The following is a 26162-nucleotide window of genomic DNA, read 5'->3' as shown; positions in this document are numbered from 1 at the left end:
ATAGTCAAAATCAGAATATAAAAAGATACACAATGTTTATCCCTTAAAATCCCCCTCCCCCCTAAACTTCCCCAAAAGAAGAAAATAGAAGATAGAAGAGGAGATAATCTCACATACCAATCATCAACTATTGCCATGGTTTGGACCAACCCCAACACCCGTTTGGAATGGCGGGGGGGGGGAGAGAAAACTTGTAGATTCAAACCAATATATTTCAAATACTGGCTCCAAACCTTAACAAAAAAGGAATAATTATTATGTAAATTGTATGTTATCTTTTCCAATGGAATACAAGTCATCATTTCCATATGGTACAGTTGAATACCTGTGATGGACTGAGTTGTGTCCACTACTTTTTGCAGGCCTATCCGCTCTGCAATGTGTGCACCCTAATAAGTTGTGATGCAGCCAGTCAGCACACTTTCCACAAGACGTCTGTGGAAGCTTGCTGAGATTTGGTATGACATCGCAACCCTTGGCAAAGTGATGAGTAGGTAGAGGCACCGACATATTTTCTTCATGACGACATTAGTATGTTGGGTCCAGGAAAGACCCTCTAAGATGGTGACTCCAAAAATTTAAATTTGCTCACCTTCTCCCCCTCTGATATCCAATGATCACTGGATTGTACACTTCTGGGCTTCCTTTCCTAAAGTCTACAATCAGTTTTTTTTTTGCTAACATTGAGAAGTTGTTAGTCCATCATTCAGCCAAGTCTCTGTCTATTCTCTTTAATGCAAATGAAAGACCTTCCGGTATTACTTTGAAGGAAATCAGGAATTATCTTTAGCATTCAGGTCATTCTTTCGATCAACATTTTAATAATGGTATTTAATGATAATACATAGTTTTGGAATATGCAAAATGCAGTTTTACTATTTCCTACCTCTGTAAGTGCTTTAATAAATGAATTATATATAGCTGTTCAACTTTTTAAAAAAAACACCTTTTCATAACACAACTTTGGCCAAGTAGCGATTGGTAAATTTAAAAAAAAAACTGCAGGAAGAACCATTGGGCAGCATCCAAGAGAGAAGGGCGTGCAGGAGAAGGATTGTCAATGCTGTGAATTGAGACCTTGCATCAGGACTGAGTGGAGAAGGAAAATTGCCGGAGGAGTCACGTGACTGAGTAGTGGCCGGTTCGGTTGAACTAACCCTCTCCAGAAAAAAAAGTTTGGAAAAGACTGAGCTCAACGAATATAAAACTCAAGAAATAGAAGATAAAGTTACAGAGAAGAACAAGAAGATGGCACCCAAGAAAGAGAAAGTAAGAACATCAGGAAAAGAAGAAAAATCAGCGGAGAAGAAAGAAGGCCTTACCTGCATGTAGGAGCAGGGAGCTACGGTGGTGAAGAGCAGCCGATCTCAGAAGTTGGTGAGTCCATTGTGAAGTTGCGACCTCCTGATCGGTGGACTCCAAAAATGGCTCTCGGAGCCAAACAAAAGTATGCAACTGTGCAATCAAAGGAAAAAGTGAACACCTGTGGGAGGGGGGCTCAGCTGAGGAGCGAGCAGTTACAACGTAACCAGCTGAGGTACACCCGGCATCAGGTTGCTCAACTGGAGGATTAAAATAACAGCGACGAAAGGAGCGAGGAGCCAGATGAGGGAGAACGACAGCAGGGTGACTGACAACAAGAGGATCAACAGCAGGAGGCCTGACAGACAAACAGCCCGTAACTGGAGGCCCAACAGCAAAAGGCCCAACAAAGACATCGAAGTAATTAATCAGAAAAACCAGAAGAGACACAGATACAAAGAAGAGAAGAAGAAAACACAAACACGGGTACAGATAACAAGAAAAGGAAGAAGACCAAGGTCTTCACAGGGAAATAGAAGGTAAAACAATGGACAAAATATAGATAAAGCTGGGGGGCGTGGCAAGATGGCGTAAGGATCAGACGTGCCTTCCAGTCCTCTCCTGACTCTATCTTATTGTTTTGTCTAGAAATGCCCGTTAAAATTCTTTAAAAGTTTAGATAATTTCAGTGCTGTTAATTTAACTTATGATGGTACAATTGGTGAAAAAGAGCAAAAAAAATGACAACAGATCATCAAAAAACTACATTTTCCAAAAGTTCAAGTTTTGGAGCCTACCTACAAGAAAAACACCGGGACTCAGCGTGAAATGGATCCCAGGAGAGAGGTACAGTGTTCGGATGTAGAGCTCTATGTTACATCGGTAGAGCCCCCTAAAGAGGGCGCCAAACAACCTTTAGAACAAAGAGTTACTCAAAGGCATTTATCAACTGTAGAGGTGGCGCTGCAAACTGCATCTCTTGAGATAGAAGAACCTATACAACTTGATGTACTGGGAGAACTTAATACATTATGGACTGGGGAAAACCCCGGCCTGCGTCCTCCAGTCACTGCTGGAGAGGCTGTGGCTGGGGTTTCCACACGCAGTCATACTACAAGGAAGGCAACCAGAATGAAGGAAGGAACAAAAGATCCTTTGGTTATGCAGAAGAAGCAGGAATCTGTTGAGCCAAAATCTCTTCCAATTGAAAAGATTTTTGTGAATCTTGAATCTAAATTATCTTATACAATGCAGGGATTATCCAAGATTATGACTGAATTTTGTACTAGGTTTAATACTCTGGTGAAAATACATTCTCAACAGATGGCTGAGTTTGGAGCTTTTAAGCTTGAAGTGAGAGATAAATTTAATTCATGTGAAGAAGATATAGACGAAATACGGGATCAAGTTCTTGATGTGACCAAAATGGTTGAAGACTTACAAACTCAAAATAAAAATTTGGTGAAAAAGATTGATTATTTGGCAAACCAACCCGACGGAACAATATAAAGATTATTGGTTTGCCGGAAGGTATGGAGGGACCAGACCCAAGAAAATTTTTTACTGAATGGATTCCGCAGGTGCTGGGTCAAGAACATTTCCCGGAAGGTATAATACTGGAACGTGCTCACAGAGCCTTGCATAGAAGACCTATTTCAGGTCAAAGTCCAAGACCTGTTTTGGTTCGTTGCTTGAATTATTATGACAGAGAAATAATTTTACGAGTGGCTATTAGAAATGCACAACAGAGAAAATCACCCTTGATGATTCAAAATAATCGAGTTTTCTTCTATGCGGATTTGAGTCAAGAAGTTATGTTCCAACGACGGAAATTCAATCCTGCTAAAGAGTTGTTGTGGAAGAAAGGTTACAAGGCAACCTTTAGATATCCAGCTGTTTTGAAGGTTTTTCAAGATGGTTACCAACCAAAGTTCTTTGATTCTCCAAAGGAAGCTATAGCATTTGCTCAAGAGCTGCCAATTACTCAGTTTCAACAGAGACATAGTCCGTCGCGATCTCTAAGGAGACAAGAGATGGAAGAAAAGAGCCGTGCTCCAAGAAGGAATGGTTGTAATGGTGACTCGGCAGTTGGAGCTGATTAAAAGAAGAGTTGTCCTTTTTTTTCTAATGTTTTTTTTAAAAGGGATATTAAATAATGATGTTAGTTTAAGATGAAGTGAGAGTTGGGGGAGAGAACTGGATAGGCACTATTTCCTGAAAGTCATCTGCTACGTGAGTTATCTCACACCCATTTTTTTTTGGGAGTTACCGCATTGCGCGGTTTAGACGGGAGGGGGTATTTTTAACCTCCTACCCGTTTTTTTTTCCTTTTTTTTGTATGATTAGATTAAAGAGTGAAGGGGTTTTTTTTTTAAATTAAAAAAAAAGCATAAGAAAGTATTTGATTGTTTAAAAAACTAAAAATTGATGTGGTTTTTTTTTGTAAAGTTTATTCAGTAGATAAGGAATATCTGAAATTTAAATGTGAATGGGATGGATAAGTTTTTAAATATTTTTTCTTTAACTTTAAGGTGAAAGGAGTGGTAATTCTGGTGTATTATTTTGCTATTTTAGTTATAGAACGAAGGGAATAATGGTGAAAGTTATAAATTGAATTGTACAATTCTTAATGAGGCTTGAATTTTGTTTGTGGTTTATGCTCCATTTGTTGAAGATATAGATTTCGTTGTAGATGTGTTTTTATTATTTGGATATCTGAATTTTAACGTAATGATTGGGGATATTTAAATGTGGTATTGGAGCTTTTATTGGATAACTATTCAAGAGTAAAAGGGAAAAATGGTGGAAGAGTACTAAAATTGAATTGTACAATGCTTAATGAGGTTTGAATTTTGTTTTAAGATGGTGATTTATGTGACTAATATGATAGATGTGAAGTTGGTTGATATTTGGATCTCGGCTGCACCATTTCATCAGATGCAAGGATCGACAATGAGATAGACAACAGACTCGCCAAGGCAAATAGCGCCTTTGGAAGACTACACAAAAGAGTCTGGAAAAACAACCAACTGAAAAACCTCACAAAGATAAGCGTATACAGAGCCGTTGTCATACCCACACTCCTGTTCGGCTCCGAATCATGGGTCCTCTACCGGCACCACCTACGGCTCCTAGAACGCTTCCACCAGCGTTGTCTCCGCTCCATCCTCAACATCCATTGGAGCGCTCACACCCCTAACGTCGAGGTACTCGAGATGGCAGAGGTCGACAGCATCGAGTCCACGCTGCTGAAGATCCAGCTGCGCTGGATGGGTCACGTCTCCAGAATGGAGGACCATCGCCTTCCCAAGATCGTATTATATGGCGAGCTCTCCACTGGCCACCGTGACAGAGGTGCACCAAAGAAAAGGTACAAGGACTGCCTAAAGAAATCTCTTGGTGCCTGCCACATTGACCACCGCCAGTGGGCTGATAACGCCTCAAACCGTGCATCTTGGCGCCTCACAGTTTGGCGGGCAGCAGCCTCCTTTGAAGAAGACCGCAGAGCCCACCTCACTGACAAAAGGCAAAGGAGGAAAAACCCAACACCCAACCCCAACCAACCAATTTTCCCTTGCAACCGCTGCAATCGTGTCTGCCTGTCCCGCATCGGACTGGTCAGCCACAAACGAGCCTGCAGCTGACGTGGACTTTTTACCCCCTCCATAAATCTTCGTCCGCGAAGCCAAGCCAAAGATCTCTATAGAGAAATTTTTTTTCATGCTACAATTTTTTTAAGAATTGATTATTGTTTAAGAATTTTTGATAAATAATGTTACTAACTTTACTAATTTTTTTTATATTAAGTTTGAGTTAAATATGTTTCATCTTAACTCCGTTTGTTAAATATATGCATTTAAGTTTGATTTAAATATGTTTTTTAAGTCTGATTAATTACTTTTTTTTTGTTAGTATTTTAATCGGTTATGTTTTTGTTTTTTTTTGTAAGTACGTTTTTTTCTTACATATTATTAACTTTATTAATTCTTCACTCTTTATTTTGGGGGGAAGGGGGGTTGGACTTATTTGAGTTGGGTTATTAATGTGTAATAATTATTGGGGAGGGTATAGTTTATTTAGATTACTGATACTGTATTGTAATTTTATTATTTTATTCTTAATTTTTTTTAATGTAATCCTATATGTTATTCATGTTATAAAATCTTAAATAAAGTTTTTAAAAATATATAGATAAAGCTTTTTTTGAAGAACAAATTAGATCATTAAAAGAATGATTATCATTTGAATTTAATGCAATTAAAGGAAAAATGAAAAGAGTAGAAGATAAAATGCAAAGTTTAGAACTGGTCATGACAGAAATAGGGAAAAGAGTAGAAAATGTGGAGGAGTGGGAATCGGCTGTAGAATTGGAAGTAAATGATTTAAGAGAAAAATTGGAAGAAAGTGATAAAAAAAGTTAGACACAAGAGTTGTTATCTCAGAAACTTGATATTTTGGAAAACTATAGTAGGCGAAACAACAAAAAAATAGTGGGCCTGAAGGAGGATGAAGAAGGCACAGACATGAAGGAATTTATAAAAGGATGGATCCCAAAGGTTTTGGGAATGACAGAATTTCATGAAGAAATGGAAATAGAAAGGGCACACAGAGCACTGTACTGAAACCGCAGACACATAAAAAACCAAGATCCATCTTAGTAAAATTTTTAAGATGTACGACAAGAGAAAATATACTGGAGCGGTCAAGGAATAAAGTTAGAGAAGATAATAAGCAATTGGAATATGAGGGACAAAAAATATTTTTGAATATTTGAATTTTTGAAGTATTTATACCTGGGGAGCAAAACAGACTGTTCTCTGATCCCGAGAAAGCACAAGAATTTGCAGAATGTTTGCAGGACAGAAGGAGGGATGGAGAGATGTAACAAGAAAGAAGACCGGCGCTAAAGTATATATAAAGATGTAATAATATAAAGTAAAAATTTTATATATATATATATATATACACACACACACGTGTGTGTGTGTGTGTGTGTGTAAAGAACTAAAGATGGAAAAGAGAAGGGGGAAAAGAGAGATTTGTTGTATGTATTTTTTAAAATTATTTTCTGGCGGGGGGAGGGAATAACTGTCACTGTGAAATCAGTTGACGCTTGCGAGCAAGATCGCGAACCTAAGGGAAAGGGGAGTTGTGGTTGCCCGGCAGGGGATAAGGGGCAAATCGGGGGGGGGGGGGGGCTGCATTTGGGGTTAAGGTGTTATTAGGTGTGGGAATTGTTGAAGTATTTTGTGTTTTAGATGTGTTGTGATACATTGAGTTTAAAAAGGGAAAACTAAAAGATAAAAAGGGGGATGGCGGTGGGGAGGAGGCAGAAAAGAGATGTAAACAAGATATAAGATGGCCACGTTGAACTATATGACTATAAAGATTAATGGAATACATAAATTAAAAGGAAGAGGCTACTAAATTTACTGAAAAAAAAAAGAAAAAATAGACATAGCATTTGAGCAGGAAATTCATCTAACTGAAGTGGAACATAACAAATTGAAGAGAGACTGGGTAGGACATGTAGCGGCAGCATCATATAATTCAAAAGCTAGAGGTGTAGCCATACTAGTTAACAAAAATATACTAATCAAGATAGAGGAGGAAATGACAGATCCTGCAGGGAGGAATGTAATGATAAAGTGTCAGATATACTCAGAATTTTGAAATTTGCTCAATATATATGCACCTAATGATGAGGATCAAAAGTTTATGCAGGATATTGAAGATTGCACACACACAAGGGAATATATTGATAGGAGGGGATTTTAACCTTAATTTGGATCCATTGTTGGATAAAACTGGTCAAAAGACTAGCAAAAAGAATAAAGTAGCCAAATTTATGGTTAAATCAATGCAGGAAATGAAACTTGTGGATATATGGAGGAGGCAGCACCCAAAAGAGAAGGAATATTCATATTATTCAAGTAGACATAAAACATACTCAAGGATTGATATGTTTTTGTTGTCGGCCCATATTCAAGGGAGAGTTAGGAAAACTGAGTATAAAGCAAGACTACTATCTGATCATTCACCCCTGTTATTAGAAATAGAACTGGAGGACATCCCACCAAGAACATATAGATGGAGGTTAAACTCCATGCTACTTAAAGGCAGGAATTTAGAGAGTTTATTGAACACCAAATTAAAACATATTTTGAAATAAACACTGAATCGGTGAAAGGTAAATTTATACTATGGGACGCAATGAAAGCTTTCATTAGAGGGCAGATAGTAAGTTATGTAACTAAGATGAAAAAGGATTACAATGGGAGAGATCGAGCAGCTGGAAAGGGAGATAGTAAGTATAGAAAAGGAATGATATAAAGAAAAAGAGAGAATTGGTGGACAAAAATATAAAATACGAAACATTACAAATGTACAAGGTGGAGAAGAACATAATGAAAACAAAGCAAAAGTATTACAAATTGGGAGAAAAAAACCCACAAAATATTGGCCTGGCAACTTAAAACAGAACAAGCTAAAACAACTGTATTGGCATCAAGGAAAAAGGACAAACAAATCACATATAACCCAACAGAGATTAATGAAAACTTTAATGAATTTTATGAACAATTATACCAAACTGAGAATGAAGGGAAAGATGATAAAATAGAAGAAATTTTAGCTAAAATTGAACTGCCAAAATTAGAAGAAGAGGAACAAAACAAACTGGTCAAACCATTTGAAATAGAGGAAGTACAGGATATATTAAAAAAAAAGCTGTCGAACAATAAAATACCAGGAGAGGATGGATTTTCAATGGAATTTTATAAAACATTTAAAGAGTTATTAATTCCTCTTCTCCAGGAAGTAACGAATCGGATAGAAGAAACACAAAATTTGCCAGACTCGTGTAAGACAGCAATAATTACAGTAATACCAAAGACTGGGAAGGATCCATTGACACCAGCATCATATAGACCAATACTAACTCAGATTATAAGATAATAGTGAAATTATTAGCAAACCGATTGGCCGACTGTGTACCAAAAATAGTAAAACAAGATCAAAATTGATTTATTAAGAAAAGATGAACAGCGGATAATGTCTGTAAACTTATTAATCTAATTTATGCAGCTCAAGGAAATAAAAAAAAACCAACGGTGGCTGTTGCCTCAGACGCAGAAAAAGCCTTTGACAGGGTAGAGTGGAACTACTTATTTAAAGTATTACAGAAGTTCAATCTGCCAGAAAAATATATTAATTGGATTAAAGCATTATATAATGGACCGTTGGCAAAGGTAGTAGTAAATGGATATGTATCGAAACAATCCAAATTAAGTAGATCAACTAGGCAGGGATGTCCATCATCCCCCTCATTGTTCACTTTAGCAATAGAACCATTGGCAGAGCTAATAGGAGTAAAAATCAGTTTATTTGCAGATGACATCATAGTATACCTAACAGAACCAGAGATATCAATAAAAGAATTACATAAGAAATTGAAGGAATATGGAGAAAAATCGGTGTACAAGGTCAACGCAAATAAAAGTGAAGTGATGCCAATGAGTAATGCGGATTATACAGAACTTTTAAAAAAGAAATAAAAATCACCATTTAAATGGAAAGCACAAGCAATTTGATACCGAGGTATCAGGTTAGACAATAGCTTAAACCACTTGTACAAACTAAATTATCAGCCATTAATAAAGAAATTACAGGAAGACTTAGAACATTGGAAAGAACTACCACTAACGTTGATAGGGAGGGTGAACTTCATAAAAATAAATGTTTTCCCAAGGATACAATACTTAATTCAAATGTTACCAATTCCCTTAACAGAGAAATTCTTTGTTGAACTAAAGAGAATAATAAGGAAATTCTTGTGGAAAGGGGGAAAACTGAGGGTAGCACTAGGTGAATTAACAGAGAGGTATAACCAAGGTGGTTTGCAGTTACCAAACTTCAGAAATTATTATAGAGCCGCACAATTAAGGAATTAGATTTTTACCACGCGAGAGAAAAACCAGACTGGACTAAGATAGAACTAGATAAAATAGGGGAGAAGGTACCGGAACACAATACTTTATAAGTGGGATGAAAAGCTGTTGCAATATAAAAGCTCACCAGTATTGCATCACTTAATATATGGAAGAAGTTCCATGTAGAAAGGAAAAAAAATGAATTACCAAATATCAAAATTGTTATTAATGCAAAATCCACTAATCCCTTTTACAATAGATAACCTTTCCTTCAGAGAATGGGAGAGAAAAGGAAATAAAAGATTAGAAAATTGTTTTTGGGAAATAATTTATTAACATTTGAACAGTTGAAGGACAAATATGGAATAACTCACGGTACAATGTTTGCATACCACCAAGTGAAAGCTTATTTAAACGATAAATTGGGAAACAGATTGATATTCCCAGAAGGAAGCAGCTTTGAATATGTGATTACAGATGCAATGATAATTAAAAGATTTATAACAAATATGTACTTTAAACTGCAAGGTAAGGAAAATAAGGAAATAAGCTATAAACCTAAACAAAAGTGGGGAAAAAAGATTTAAACATAAAGATAAAGAATGAAATATGGGAAAAGTTATGTTCTGGAACTATGAAGAATACAATAAACACAAGGTTACTCATGATACAGTATTATTGGTGACACAGGTTATATATCACTCCTCAAAAATTAAAAGAATGGGATCCAACATTATCAGATGGGTGTTTTCGCTGTAAGATGGAAATGGGAACAACAATGCATGCAATTTGGGCATGTACAAAAGTGAATACGTTTTAGGAAGAACTAAATTAGATATTAAATAAAATCACAAAAAACAACATACCAAAAAATCCAGAGATCTTTAAAGTTACATAAGTAGTAAAGAATTAGGCCTCAAATTGGATAAAGTGCAAAAAAGATTCATTATGATAGCTTTAGCAGTAGCAAAAAAATGTATAATGTCAACTTGGAAAATGGAAGAGAGCCTGAGAATATAGCAATGGTACATTGGGGAAAAAAACAACATAATTTTTTTAAAAAATAACATTTTTTTAAAAATGTCACATTGAACAAATTTGGGAACCATACATGGAACATAACAGAGAGAGCTTGCCTCAAAACAATTTGATTTAATGTATAAAAGTAGATGACACATTTTTCTTGTTTGTTTTTCCTTTGCGTGAAGACATTGTTTTATTGTATATGTTGAATATTTATTGGTTTTGGAGGTGGAAGGGGGGGGAAAAAAAGGGGAAAATGCCACTGTATATTTAATGAGAAACGTTTGTACGTATTTTGGTTGATATGGTTCACAGTGTGAAAAATAAAAAAATTATTTAAAAAAAAATTAAAAAAAGAAAAGGGAAATTGCCAATATAAGGAGGAGATAGAAGGGTGGCTGGGAGAGGATGGGCAGATGGAGTTGGGAAATGGAAACAGGTGAGTAATAGATGGAAGCAGGCAAAGAAAAACAAAAGATAGAGGTGGGGAGGGTGAAGGTGGAGACAATTGCTGGTGAATGAAGTAAGGATATAAAGACTACAAGTGCTAAAATCTGATGTTTAAAAAAAATATATATATAATAATTGGAACTATTAAGGGAGATATGAAGGACTGATGGAACCAAAAGGGCAGGCAATCCGGTTGATGAAATGTGTGGGTAACAAATGGAAGCAGGAAAGGGACAGGGTATAAAAACAGGTTATAGGGGGCTGGAGGGGTGTGTGGAATGGAAAACAAAAATGGAGGACCTGAGGTAGACTTCTGCTGTTCTGTTAATGCAGGGTTGCACATTTCTCACATTTCATTCCTATGTGTGAAGATTGTGAATGTTAAATTCTGTTAGTCACTTTAATTTTTATCACTTCAGATTTCTTAATTTTGGGTCTGACCTTTCTGTTGATGGTAAACTGCTCACACTCTCTACTGATCTACTAAGTAAGTGCAAACTTCTTTTAGACACGATGAAGCCACTTACCTGACAAACACTATCAAGGGTCCAAATGGTGAGGGATTTTGCCTTTCAAACAATTGGAATAAAACTGACCATATCCATGGTTTTATTATAAAACACCGTAAATACGGTTGACTGTTTCTTGTATTCAAAAGCCTTCTCTGGCAATTATAAACCAATTCATCAACAAAAATGAATAAGAATCATAAGTTGCATGTTCTGAAATTGGGTTGACCATTTAACTAATATTATCATGTAGCAATTCTTCATGACTGAAGATGGTTTTCTAGTACCATTTTTTTTTTAAAAAACCACAGTGTCACTTCAGTGAACAGATTCCCTTGAGTATTGATTCTGTCACTTGACTCCACGACCAGTGTAATCTCCGAATGCAGTCAGGGAAATCCTTGTGTTGAGTAACCAATACTTCTCACTTTACATTTAAGTAGGATTTCAAATCATTCTGAGATTTTTCTACATTTATCCCCAATATTTTTTAACTATCTCTATTCAAGTCGTATCAAGATGCTTTGTCCTTGATAATTCTTGCTTGTGAATGGTATCTTCACCATTAATAACATTCATATTTTTTGACCAAGAAAGGATGTTCAATTATAATTTATACTTTTGATACATGGATAAAGAACTCATCGAAGTGGTCCCAGCAAGAATATTTGCTGATGTATGGGTTAAGTCAGAATATGGAATTATAATTTTTTTTTAATGAAACATTGACCTGATTAAATTCTGATGTGATTTGGAAGGGAAAGCAATTTTATTGGTATATGATTCTGGAAAAGAAATAGAAGAAAAAAAAAGTTAATTGTGATGATGTGTTGCTTTGGTTAGATCATAATAAAACAAAAAAAACTCCTTCAATTTGTTCTTCCTTGTGGCCAATTGAAATGCATTTTTTTTAAATCAAATTTTGCAATGTCCACCTTTTAACTCAGACCTACCTACATTTTTGTTGAAAAATGTACCTGTTTGATAAGATGATGAATCTTTGGAATTAACATCCTCAAAGGACAGACTGTTGGTGGTTCGAGGTAGAGATTTTGCAGGAAGGGAGTGAAGATAAGAAATTGAATTTGAGGTAGAAAGTTTTTCATACTGATTGGCCTGGGCAGATTAGCAGCACAATGATCTAGTCTTGTGTCCACTGTAATAAAATTTATACTTCAAGTGCTTTCCAGATTTACATTTTGATTATTTCTGAAGATGTTCTGGTGACATTGGTAGGGAGTGTGTTAAGCTGAGAATGGTGCAGAAATTATTCATGAGAATTTTATGGGAACTGTTGGGCTGCTTGAATTATGATTATGGGCTTGGACTGTTGGAGAGCAAGGGTGACCTTGACTATGCCCCTCATAATTTTATAAACTTCGACAAGGGGCAAACACTTTTTATTTTTCCCAAGCTGGGGCAGTCAGAAACTAGATGCCATAGCTATAAGGTGAGAGAAGGAAGATTTAAAAGAAACATGAGAACATCTCCCCATACAGGATGGTAGGCATTTGGAATGAGCTGCCAGAGGACATTTAAAAGACATTTGGACAGGTACGTGGATGAGAAAAGTTTGGAGGGATATGGGCCTGGGGCGGACACATGGGACTAGCTTTGTTTGTCATGGCCAATTTGGGCCAAAGGACCTGTTTTCATTCTTTGTAACTGACTATACCAAGTTGAAGGTCAAAGAATTAGTATGATGGGGTATAGTAATGAGAAGAATTAGACCAATTTATGAGAAGATGCAAGTTTGCAACTTTTTCCTTCTGTAAAATGTGGCCTTTTTGTTTAGAGGTAAGCTATAAAAAAACAATTATTAATCTGCTTGAACTTGGAGAAAATTAGTAATTAGATATTTGACATTTAATGTAATGATTTTGATCATTTATAAAGATGTATTCTTAATCTGTGGCTTTTGTTTTAAACTCTATAGCTGTTACTATGGCAAGATTATTGACTCTTTGTAACCATAACAAGAAAATTGGCCAACCTTCACCAATTTTGACTTCCATTTATTTTACAACCATGCATAATTGTAACCAATGGTGATAGTTTACACATTTGTATAATTGCCAGTATAATTTGCATGTTTGAAAAGTTATATACCTTTAGAATTTTTTTATTTTTCACACTGAACCATACTGACCAAAATACACACAAACATTTCCCTCTTGAATATATACAGTGTCATTTTCTCCCCATTTTCCCCCTTCCCTTCCCTCCCTCCTTCACCCCCCCCCCCCCCACTCACTCAACGTTCAACCTATATGACACATTAAACCCATTAAACAATGTCGTCACACAATGAAAATAAACAAGAAATTTGTGTCTTCTACTTTTACATACTGGGTCAGTTCATTTCGTCGTCTTCTCCTTCTGTCATTTTAGGCGGTGGAGGTCCGCGGTAGGACTTCTCTATTGTGTTCCATGTACGGTTCCCGAATTTGTTCGAATACTGTGATGTTATTTCTTAAATTATGTTATTTTTTCCAATGGAATACATTTATTTATTTCTTTGTACCATTGTTGTATTCTCAGGCTATTTTCCAATTTCCAGGTTTAATGAAATAATTTTTTTTTCTGATTTGAAAGACAAATGTACAACTGTGGTAACAATTAAAATTTTGAACCTGTACCTGCCAATGGATTTCTTCTGTTCAGAATTTGCAATTTTGCCTCTGTTTTAACTTGTATTTGTTTTGCTTTCCAGAAGAGCAGTTTGGAGTTGAAACAAAAATAATTGCTGTGGATTTTGGAGAAGGACCACCAATCTACGTTGTTATTGAGTCTGTTCTGGCTGGACTAGAGATAGGTGTCCTTGGTATGTATTTTAGGATGAAATAATTGCAGTTTGCAAATCTCTGCTATGTTCCTCAGCTTGGAACTTCACCTGTGTATGAAAGCAGGGGTCATTGCTTAAATCTCTTTTATTTTTGGCCTCTGTCCTTCCTTTGTTGAGACATTGTTCCTGTTCTGTTTCTTGTTGAGAGCCTACACATAGAGGTTTCACTGAAAAGAGCAATATTTTGGAAAGTTTTTCGTCAATTGCTTCAAGTTGACCTTCTTCAGCATGATTTTATGCACAAGGCAACTATTTTTAGAACATAAAACAATTCAGCAGAATTCAGTCCCTTCATCCCACTATGTTGTACTGACCTATACAAAACCTACTCAACAATCGAAACCTTCTCTATCTCACACCCATAATCCTATATTTTTCTTGGATCCATATGTCTGTCTGAGTCTTTTAATTGCAGGCTCCACCTCCACCCCCTCTGGTATTTGCTACTGTAGCCCTGGGGAAAAGATGCTGGCTGTCCACCCTATCCATGCCTCTCAATCTTGTAGACCTCCATTAATTTGCCTCTCATCCTTCTTTGCTCTGAAGACATGTTCTCTAATCCAGGCAATATCCTGATAAATCTCCTTTGTACCCTGTCCAAAACTTTCACATACTTTCAGCAATAAAGCGACCAGAACGGAACACAATATTCCAAGTGTGGTTAAACTGAGTTTTATAGAGCTGCAACATTATCTCACAACTCTTGAACTCAATTTCCAACTAATGAAGGCCTTCTTAACTATCCTATCAACCTACGTGGCAACCTTGAGAGATCTATGGATTTGGCCTCAAAGTCCCCCTGTTCTTCCACACTGTTAAGATTCCTGCCATTATCAATGAACTCCACCTTCAAATTTGACTTTCCAAAATGCATATAGAGAAAAACCCTGGTACTCTGCACCTATGGGGATTGGTAGATGCTTGAGACTTGTACAATGCCTAATTAATACACCTGCATTGAGAAGAAACAGTTTAAAAGACAAAAGAACTATCCTGTATTTGCACTGAACAAACTTCACTTGCATGAATATATAAGCCTTAAAGTATTTTACTTTATATTCTGTCGCTGCATCTGCAATTTCCTTCCCCCTATGCTCTGCCGCCCAAAAGATGAACAATAATGTTGTGGATAATTAACTCTCCCTCCCCCAGTATTTAGATAAAGCTTCTGAATGGGGTGACTCCTACTAAGAAGGAAGGAGACACTTTAAAAGCACCACCCCAACGGCGAGTGGGGAGGTGCTATTGCTGATTCACACAACTTTATTCAAACAGCTGCTACGAAGGCATTCTGCTGGCTATTTGCTCCCATCTTCATTTTTGCTTGTTGCTTGAGGTTGTCGGTTGTTTGAATTCTGGATACTAGGGGCTTTACTGAAGATTTTTTTTTAACCCTGTAAATTTCTGTATGCCTTTGATGCTTGAAGATCTAGATGAAAGAATTCTGTAAAGCACAATTTGATTAAACTATCATCTAAAAATTGAGAGAGGTCTAAAAATTGAGAGAGTTGTGATGCCTTTTCTGTAATAAGAAATGCATAACTAATTACTTTAAAAATGCAGTAAATGCTAAAGGAATGCAGCTGGTCTCAGAGACCATAGAAGGTAAAGATCTATTTTCATTGATTCGGACCTGAGCCCATCTTTCCAGTTTAAGCAAAATGCAGGCAGACATCAGAATAGATTCTGGGAGATAAAAAGGGGAGGGGGAGAATAGGAGCTGGGGGAGTCTAGACCAAAAGAAAGACAAGAATTGATTTTGGCTCTGTTAAAGGAGACACAGGGAAAAGGTCGGGGGGTGGGGGGGAGAGAGAGAGATAGCCAGCACTAGAGGAAAGAAGACAAGAAGTTGAAAATGGGGGGGGGGTGAATGGAAACCAGAGAAGTTGTGGTTAATACCATTGGTTGGAGGGCACCCAGAAAGATGAAGTGTCTTAGTCTGGCAGTGCATGAGACATGTCAGCAGGGGAATGGGGCGGGGAATTGAAATGGGTGGCCATTAGGTGATCCACACTTTTGTGGCAGTCAGAACCAAGGTACTAAAGGGATCTCCCCATCTGCGTCCCTATCTCTCTGATGTAGGGGAGACCATAACAGGAGCACCGGCTGCAGTCGATGAACCCTGCAGGTTCATAATTAAAATGTGGCTTCATTTGGAAGGACATTTTGGGCGGCCCCCACATGGTGATGAGGGAGAAAGGATTATGGGCGGTGGTGGAATATCTCCTGGAGTCACAAGGGTAGATGCCAAGGGGAATAATTGGTGTGGAGGGAGGAGTGAATGAGGGAGTCGTGGAGGGAGCGGCCCTTGTCGAAGGAGGAGATGGGAATAAAGGTTTGGTGCTGGGATCACATAGAACGTGGCACAAATGGATATGTTGGATACAGAGCTGGTGGGGTGGTAGGGGAATCCTGTCCTTGTTGCAAGTTGGGGCTGAGAGGGCCAAGGCAAATGTGTGGGTAATAGAGGATATCCAGGTCAGGGCCAAATTGATGGTGGTTGGGGGAAAGCCATCTTGTTTGAAGAAGGACCTCTGATGATCTATCATTGAAGACTTAATCCTAGGAACAGATGCAATGGAGATGGAGGAATTGAGAGGAAGGAATGGAATCCTTGCAAGATTGTAGTCAAGGTAGCTGTGTGAGTTGGTATTTGATGAAAACGTTCATCGAGAGTTTGTATCCCGAGATGAAGTCAGAGATGAAAAAAAAAAGTGTTTCTTGAGATGGACCAAGTGAATTTGAGGTCAGGGTGGAAGTTGGCAGCAAAATGGATAAAATCGATGAGCTTATCAGCTGTGCATGAGGCAACACCAAAGAAGTTGTCGATTTAGCAGAGGAAGAGTTGAGGGACCTTGCCTATGACTGCCTGCACCATGGATTTCTCCATGCAGCTAACAAAAAGGCAGGCATAATTGGAGACCATGGAGAAAGTGGGATGAGTTAAAGGAGGTTAATGAGGGTAAAGACAAATTCTGCCAACTGGTGGAGGAGGTTGGTGGTGGAGGGGGACTCGTTGCTTCTATTGTTGAGAAAGAAATGTAGGGCTTTGATGCCTTCATTATGGGAGATGGAGGTGTAGAGTGATTGGATGTCCCTGTATCGATGAGACTGTCAAGTTCATGTCTCCCCGCAAAAATCACATGCTCTCCCAGGCAAGCTGTATGCTGCAACTTTGTTACTCTTTTTGCAAAAAGCACTCTGCAAAGTCCTGCAAATATTCTGTTTTAAAATGTTTGTGTGCAACCTGCTCTAATAATTCCTTCCCAAGCCACCTCTAAATACTGTCACAAGTGTATACTTGATTATTTCTGCTGCTCTCTGACAACAGCATTCATCATAGATGTTCTTGATGGTGGGGAGGTCCTGTGATGTCCTTGGTTATGTCCATTTTCTTTTGCAAGGTGCAGAAGTGGTATACCAGAATGATGTTTGTTTAGAGGTTACGAGGAGAAATTGAACAAACTTGAATTACTATCTGGAGCATAGGAGGCCAAGGAGTGACCTGATCGAGGTTTATAAAATCATGTGAGGCATTGATGGGGTGGACAGTCAGAATCTTTCACTAAGATTTAATGTGAGTGGGGAGAGGAAGTTTAAGGGAGATGTGTGGGACAAATATTTTACATTGAATATTAGGAGCCTGGAGCAGATTGACACTATATACTTTGATGAAGGGCTCAGACACAAAATGTTAGTTATGTATAGTTGCTTTATAAAGTACACTGTTAACCTGCTGAATTTCTCCAGCATTGTGTTTTTACTTCAACCATGGTGTTTTCAGACTTTTGTGTTTTACCACATGAATGTGATGAGATATCTAACATGTGCAAGCAACAGACTTTGTTTGATTTGGACATCCTGTTCAGCGCAAACGTGTGCTGAAGGACCAATTCATGAGCTGTATCTTGAATTGTGTGCTTTGGAGAGTGGGCAGAAATTGGAGCCTCAGGAGAAAACTCGTGTAGGTCACAAGGAGAATGCACAAACTCCTTTCAGTCAGTGTCAGATTTGAACCTGGGTCGCTGGTGCTGTAATAGTTTTCCTGAACCCCTCAGTTTAGTTTCCTGAATCAGAGTAAATACCCATTCTTAATTGCTTCTCATTGTGGAGGGGAAATCATTCGTATGTAATTGAATCTGTTCTCTTTTAATTTCCTTCAGTGAATAATGTGGGACTTAGTTATGAGTATCCAGAATATTTCCTCGATGTGCCTGATCTGGACAATGTAAGTATTCAAACATTTGTAATTATTGGTGTTGGAGCTGTCGAGCACAGAAAAGTGGCCTACTACCTTCCCCCTCAAAAAATACCATCATTCCATTCGTCCCATGGTCCATATCCTTCTATGCCTGGCTATTTAAGTACCTATCTAAATGTTCTTGAAATACACTGATTGTAACTGATTCTTTCACCACCTCTAGGAGTGAATTTCAAACAAATGTGAGTTTCTATGTATGTGTTTTGAGTCCCCTTATAAATGATGTCTCTGTATTTTCTTCCTTTCATTCCCCTCCAATGAAATTGAGGCACTAGGCTTTGACAGATTCCTGATGGTTTTAAGTTCAATCCAGATTTAATATAATTCAAATTTGCTCTCCTTAAGATGCAGTTTTGCTTTCCCTAGGTTAATATTTGGCCTAGTATTTTGTTAATGCTATATTGCAAAATTACACAAAAGTTGGGATACAGGAGGATGCTGTTTGATCCAGGGTCAAAAAAAATAACCCAACCTAGTGCTGCCATGGGTTCAGAGGGCAGGTCATTTTAAACAGTAGGTTTGGGGCTTTGATGAAATTAAGTGACACTCTTTATCACATCGACGCAAACAATTATTGATACTCTGAACCAACTACCGTTTTCTCTTAGACACAAAAACTGTAATTGCAGTAAGTGCAAAACATCCCTGCATAGGAAGTCATAGAAACGGGCCTTTCAGCCCAACATGCCCACAGTGATCACCCACACTAGCCCATCTGCCTGCGTTTGGTCCATATCCCTCTAAACATATCCCTTCCATTGTCCAAATTTTTCTTAATAGTTGCAATAACTACCTCCTCCTTCTTTGGCTTGGCTTCGCGGACGAAAATTTATGGAGGGGGTAAATGTCCACGTCAGCTGCAGGCTCGTTTGTGGCTGACAAGTCCAATGCGGGTCAGGCAGACGCGGTTGCAGGGGAAAATTGGTTGGTTGGGGTTGGGTGTTGGGTTTTTCCTCCTTTGCCTTTTGTCAGTGAGGTGGGCTCTGCGGTCTTCTTCAAAGGAGGTTGCTGCCCGCCAAACTGTGAGGCGCCAAGATGCACGGTTTGAGGTGATATCAGCCCACTGGCGGTGGTCAATGTGGCAGGCACCAAGAGATTTCTTTAGGCAGTCCTTGTACCTTTTCTTTGGTGCACCTCTGTCACGGTGGCCAGTGGAGAGCTCGCCATATAACACGATCTTGGGAAGGCGATGGTCCTCCATTCTGGAGACGTGACCCACCCTCCTTCTGTAGCCCATTCAATACCACACTCTGTTAATAAAAAAAATATATCTATCTATCTCTTGCCCTCTTGCCTTTATCCAGGACCACAGACGTACCTTCCAGGTGAAATCTTTAAATAGAATAAATACAAATGTTGTATGTTAAACTTGCAGTAGGAATGATGGAAATCTCAAGGTGATGCTGATTGAGCTTAATCATTTGGATGCTTGTGCTCGAACCTCTCAAATGTAATGTGGACTTGAATTTAAGTTTGTGCAATACAGGTATGTCCCACTTAACGTCAGTTCGGGCAATGTCCATCCGCATATGTACGTGGTCCCATAATTATTCAGTTACCATGAGCAAGTCTGCAGCAATTTAGAAAATGAAATCATTAGCTATAAGAAATTGTATACTGTATATCTAAACTGATCTGACTGCCCCACATTCTCCTGACAGCCCAGTATTGGTCCCCACATCGATTCCCTACTTACAAATAAAAAGTTTACAGGTACACTACAGTTTCCCATATAGCTTTAGTATATCAATATGGCATTTGCACAATGTCCACATCACATAACACCCAATTTCATAGAACGTATCACCGATGTTAAGTGGTGCATAATTAAACAGAGTTTATTGGGAAATGTATGAGAATCCTAACTAACCATTCCAATGCTGCTGCAACAATGCCACAGTAGAACCCTGCTTTGCATCACCAGAGATTTGGGATCAGTCCTGACTTTGGGTGGACTCCATGTGGAGTTTATATGTTCTGTCTGCCGTCATGCAATTTTCTCCAAAACCATGGTCTCTTCCCATATCTGAAAGATGTGGTTTGGCCAGCTCATTGGCTGCAAAATTGTCCTTCATGTGTATAGGGGAGAGGTAGGAACATTGTTGGGGGAATTGTTGAGAATATAGGGTGAATATTAAAAATTATTATTAGTGTAAATGCGTGGTTGGTCTGGGCTTAAGAGTCTGTTTTTGTGCTGAATCTCAATTCTTGCTGAGTGTATTTTAATGAAATTGTATCTGGCATTGCTATGTTCAGTCTTTTGCAAAAATGTTATGTTAACATCAATTTAGCTCCGATATCTTAATAAAATACTGCAGAATCTAACCTTTGCTGCATGATGTTTAGGATGCAACAAGTAACAAAATGGACCAATGTGCCACTTCAGGACGTCATTACATCTGTTCTCCGTTTAACTGGAAATAGTGATGACGGGAACAAAATTTACAACTGCTCGATAATCATGTTGTGTATCGGTTGATGGCTTGCTTCAGGAAACTGGATGGTATATTATCTGACTTGGATGTGCAGCCAACTAAATATTGGCATTTTTAGGATTCAAGTACCATATTTGACCCACTTATTTTCTCCAAAATAAGTGGCTCAAAAATATCCCCCAGTTCTGAAGTTGAAATGAGGGTGATAATGGTGAGTAATGCCGACAGTGATATATTTACTTGCTGTATTTTGATTCACTTCAGATCAGTGAAAAATGCTTTAATTTCACATCACACAGACTCTTGACTACTCTAAGAAGCTAAATGTTGGGGGGGGACGTGGCAAGATGGCGTAGGGAACAGACGTGCCTTCCAGACCTCTCCTGACTCTGATTTATTGTTTTGTCTTTAAGTGCCCGTTAAAGTTCTTTTAAAAGTTTATAAATAATAAGAGGTGTTGGATTAGTGCCTAATGGTTTATATGCAAAAAAAAGAGGTAAAAGAAAACATCAACAGACTGTTTAAAAAAACTACATTTTCCGAAATTGACTGAGCCTACTTGTTTAAAAGAAGCCAGGACTCAGCGTAGAATGGATCCAGAGGAGGACGTACAGAGTTCGGCATTGAAGCTCTGTTTTAAGCCGGTGAGGCTCTTTGAAGGTCGCATTCAACAGCTTTTGGACCAAGGAGCTGGACGGGTGCCAGTATTTCACATAACGACCACTGTGAGTGCTGTTACTCAGTCTTTGACAGTTGAATCAGCTGGGGCGCCACCAGCTGGAGAGTTAAAGAGCTGTCATTCGACTGCTACAGTGGTGGCGCTGCAAAATGCATCTTCAATTACAACGGTTTTTCCAGACATTGATTCAGTGAAGATGATTAAAGAGATTTGGCTTAAAGATAACTCTGATCTTCAGTCTCCTGGCATTGCTGGGGGGACTTTGAGAGGGATTTTTATATGAAGTCAAACTGCTAGAAAAGATACTAAATTAAGGGAAGGGACAGAAGATCCCATGGTGTCTAAGGAACAGCAAGACCCCATTATTCCTGAATCTGTTGAATCTGTATCGAGTATCGAGTCACTTAGCTAATTTTGTGAACCTATTTATTTCCAAGATTAATGCGATGGCGGAAGTCATTAATGGAGCTTTTAAGCTTGAAACCATTGAAAGATTTGAAATGTGTGATCAAGGTTTAGTCGATGCACAGGATCAACTGCAAGATGAAAATAGAATAATTGAAACATTGCAGATCCAAAATAAAAATTTAGCAAAAAAGGTTGATTATTTGGAGAATCAATCTAGACGGAACAACGTGAAAATTGTTGGTTTGCCAGAAGGCATAGAAGGACCAGATCCAAGAAATTTTTTTACTGAATGGATTCCACGAGTGTTAGGACAGGATAAATTCCCTGAAGGTTTAATACTGGAACGTGCTTATAGAGTTTTAAGAAGAAAATCTTTTTCAGGACAGAATCCAAGATCTGTTTTGATCCGTTGTTTAAACTATTGTGACAGAGAGACAATTTTACGTACGGTTACTAGAAATGCCCAGCAAAATAGATCTCCTTTGATGGTTCAGAATAATCCTGTTTTCTTCTATCAAGATTTGAGTCAAGAAATTATGTTTCAACGACGCGAATTTAATTCTGTGAAAGAACGGTTGTGGAAAAAAAGACATAAGGCAACATTCAGGTATTCTGCGGTACTGAAGATTTTTTAGGATGGAAATTAGCCAAAGTTCTTTGACAATCCTAAAGAGGTTATGGACTTTGCTCAGTCTCTACCAATCATGCAGTTTCAGGAACGATGTAGTCCTTCAAGGTCTCCAAAGAGAGTAGAGATGTAAGGTGGGATCCAGATTTTTAAAAGAAATGGAAGCAATGGTGACCGAAGTGATAACGTTGATTTAAAGAAAATAAATCTTTTATCTTTTTTTTGAGAAGAGTTTAAATAGTTTAAATATTGATGATAGTTTAATGAAATGGGAGTTGGGAGAGGGAACTGGGTGGGCACTAGTTTCCAGAAGTCATCAGCTACCTGTGAGTTATCTCACACCCAGTATTTTGGGGGAGTTACCGCTTTGGGCGGTTTAAATAGGAGGAGGTAGTTGTGACCTCCGACCTGTGTTTTTTTCTTTTTAATTTTTGGGTTAAGAAGTGAAGGTTTTTTTTAAATTATTTTTTTAAATAAATATTTTTTTTTAACTCTTGTTTTCTGATTGTAATTGAGAGGGAATTAGGAGGTTTTTTCTCTCCTTTTTTTTCTCTTTTTTTTGGGGGGGTTCTCTTTTTTTTCTTTTTAAGAGGATGATGTCACAGAAGATAAGTCAAAAATTGAGGATGTTGAATTAGATGAAGAGGAAGATGAGGGGAAAGGTGATAAGAATAAAAAGAAGAAAATTAAGTACAAATACATTGAGGGAGAAGAGTTTAATAAAATTAAGTTAATTTCGATAGAGAATTTTGAAGATGTTATAAATGAAGAATATGGAGAATTTTATAAGAGTTTGAACTTTTTTTCTTTTTTTTATATAAGGGGAGGGGAAGGGAATAAAAATTTTATCTGATTGTTTTTCTAAGGGATGTTTTTGTTCTCTCGATGAATTATAAAGGAAACTTGGTATTAATAGAAATTCTGTATTTATGTATTATTAATTATGATTTTTTGTATAACAGATATGTGGTTGATATATGATTTTAATATTTGAACTTAGTTTTAAAGTGGATTTCATTTGTTAAATACATGTATTATGTTTGATTTAAATATATGTTTAAGGGTATTATTTTAGTATTGATTTTTTTTGTTGTTAGTAATTTTTTTTGTTGTTAAGTTTTATCCTTTTTCTGTAAGTGGGTTTTTTTCTATTTTATTTACAACATTGTTAATTAATTCTTCACTCTTTATTTTGGGGGGAGGGTTGGACTAATTTTAAATTAGATGATTAATGTTGTGTTATAATTATTGGGGGGGTTAATTTGTGTAGTTTAATGATGTAGTATTCTAATTTTTATGATCTTATTTTTTATTTCTTTAAATGTAATTTTTATTTTATTCATGTCATAAAATTTTAAATAAAGTTTAAAAAAAAGAAGCTAAATGTTAGCCACGCAGTTTGTATTACAAGCACATATCCATGGAAGATTTGTACAAGTTTTGTACTTGCACACGATGCATTTTAGTGTATTTGTGGACATTGGAAAAAGTATTCCATTCAGCCACTAAAGTAGTAGGATGTTCAGAAAGTATTTGTCCATTTTCTTCCCACCGGATGTTTTTGCAACTCGCTGAATTCTTCCAGTTTCCCAGCCATCTGCAGTCACATTTGAATAAATGTTTGGATTTGCAATTGGGTCGGCGAGCTTAATTTTATTGCATTTTCCATGCTTGGCAAGTCTTCAGAGACTCCATATTATGTGAATGTGCTTTCAGTGTTGAAAACAGATTGGAAAATTGGAGGTAAGATGACTCTAACTGAAGGCAAATGGGGCACCTGTAAGGTGGTAAATAATTTTTTTATTACTTTGGATTGTGTGTTCAACGACATGGTCAAAAAACATTTATGAGCATTCCCTTTTGGTACAGAAAAAGCAATCTGTCTAGTTGGTTGCATTGTATTTATCACTACTAACATAGTAAATTTAGTTGAGTCTTTCAATCCAAGTGTTTCCTGTTACCATAAGAATAAGAAATCAGCAGTTAATTGTATTCCGAAGCAATAACAATTTAATTTTCTTCTCCTCAGGTCATCACCAAAATGATCAACATCAATGTTATGTCTATCTGCAAGGTAAAATGACAACTTTTTTTCATTTGATTCATTTGGGATCACCCAGCTCTATTGCAAGCAGCAGTACATTTCCCCCTTTGTGAATGTTCAGAGACCAATGTTCTCATTAAATTCACAATTGTAACAAGTTGTAATTTCTTAGCCACTGCTGCAAGTGATCTCGCCCTGATCTATATGCTATTAAATAGGAAAGTCTGCAGATGCTGTGATTGTGGTGCAATGCATAAAACCACTGGAGAACCTCAGCAAGTCGTGTAGCATCTATAGGAAACAAAGGGACATAACTGACATTTTGGGCCTGAGCCCTTCAAGGTATGAGTGGGCACCTGAATAAAAAGGCAGGGGGAGGCACACGGGTCAACAGGAAAGAGGTCGTAGGTGGATCTGACTGGGAGAGCATTAGAAAGAAGCTGAGAAATCATTGAGGGTGAGGCTTCTTTCTGTAGGGGGAAGGAAGGGAGTGAGGAGCTGGAAGAAAGGAAATAGGCGGGGAAAGAGAGAGACTGGGGAGATGCTTCATGGAATCTGGAAAATGTTGGATGTGGAGGCTGGTGGGGTGGTGGCTGATGATTAAGGGAATCTTGTTGTTGCATCTTGGGGCAGAGGGGGCCAGGGCAGATGTGCAGGTAAGAACTGAGTTGATGGCAGGAGTGGGGAAGCCACTAACTTAAAGAAGAACACCTCAGATGTTCTGGAATGGAGGAGCTCATCCTGTGAGCAGTGTGACAGAGATGGAGTAATTGAGAGAAAGGAATAAAATCCTTGCAGGGACCAGTGGGAAGAGATGTAATTGTGATAACTGTGGGAGTTGGTGGATTTGTAGATGTTTGCAGAGAGTTTATCTTCTGAGATGGAGGCAAAGAGATTGAGAAAGGAGAGAGTGTTTGGGCCAAGTGAATTTGAGGTCAGGGTGAAAGTTAGCAACAAACTGGAAGAAGTTGATGAATGCATGAGGCAGCATCAATATAGTTATCAGTATAGTGGAGGAAGTGTTGAGGGCCTTCCTTGTTTAGGCTTGTAGAATGGATTGGTCCACATAGTCAACAAAAAGGCAGACATAGCTGGGGCCCATGCGGGTACCCATGGTCACCCCTTTGTCTTGGAGAAAGTGGGATGAGTCAAAGGATGTTATTAAGGGTGAGAAAAAATTTGGCCAGGTGGAGGAGGGTGCTGGTGGAGGGGGACCCGCTGGTTGGGTCGTTTGTTGAGAAAGAAACAAAGGAGAATGGAGGTGGAAAGAGATTAGATGTCCATGGTGAAGATGAGGCAATCAAGTTCAGGCAACTGAAGTTGTTAAAGTGAGAGAGGGCATTGCGTTTGTAAGTTTGAATGGACTGTCCTGGGAGGAAAAAATGGAGTCCAGTTAAGATTATAGCAGTTTGGTGGGGCAGGAACATGCAAAAATAATGAGTCTCCCAGGACAATTAGGTTTAGGAGATGGAACTGGGCAGTGTGGGGTTGGGAAACATTGAGTTTGGAGGCCATAGGAGGGAGATGATGAGTTCTGAGATTAAATGTGAGATGGTCGTTTGATATTTTTGCTGGTGGAAGTTTAAATAAGAGGAGGTATGAGGGAGCTGTCGTCTGGCCTCAGCAAGGTAAAAGTCAGTGTGCTAG

At 38.0% G+C, this 26162-nt stretch overlaps 1 protein-coding gene and 1 long non-coding RNA gene across 7 annotated transcripts in view; one reads left to right on the top strand and one right to left on the bottom strand.

Annotated features, from left to right (window-relative positions):
* hsd17b12a (hydroxysteroid (17-beta) dehydrogenase 12a) overlaps positions 1-26162 on the top strand; it is a 108150-nt gene that overhangs the window by 51368 nt on the left and 30620 nt on the right. For all 6 annotated transcript variants that reach the window (XM_069905729.1, XM_069905720.1, XM_069905735.1 and 3 more), the window contains 3 exons: positions 13929-14039; positions 18224-18288; positions 24501-24545. In XM_069905729.1, the coding sequence (XP_069761830.1) occupies positions 13929-14039; positions 18224-18288; positions 24501-24545 (221 nt within the window). The remainder of the gene's footprint in view (positions 1-13928; positions 14040-18223; positions 18289-24500; positions 24546-26162) is intronic.
* LOC138746997 (uncharacterized) overlaps positions 19698-26162 on the bottom strand; it is a 41198-nt gene continuing 34733 nt past the window's right edge. The window contains exon 3 of the long non-coding RNA XR_011347227.1: positions 19698-19891. This is a non-coding gene — a long non-coding RNA (uncharacterized lncRNA). The remainder of the gene's footprint in view (positions 19892-26162) is intronic.

This window comes from Narcine bancroftii, chromosome 1, assembly GCF_036971445.1.
Source record: "Narcine bancroftii isolate sNarBan1 chromosome 1, sNarBan1.hap1, whole genome shotgun sequence".
Lineage (NCBI taxonomy): Eukaryota > Metazoa > Chordata > Chondrichthyes > Torpediniformes > Narcinidae > Narcine > Narcine bancroftii.
This window is presented reverse-complemented; position numbering and strand designations above follow the sequence as displayed.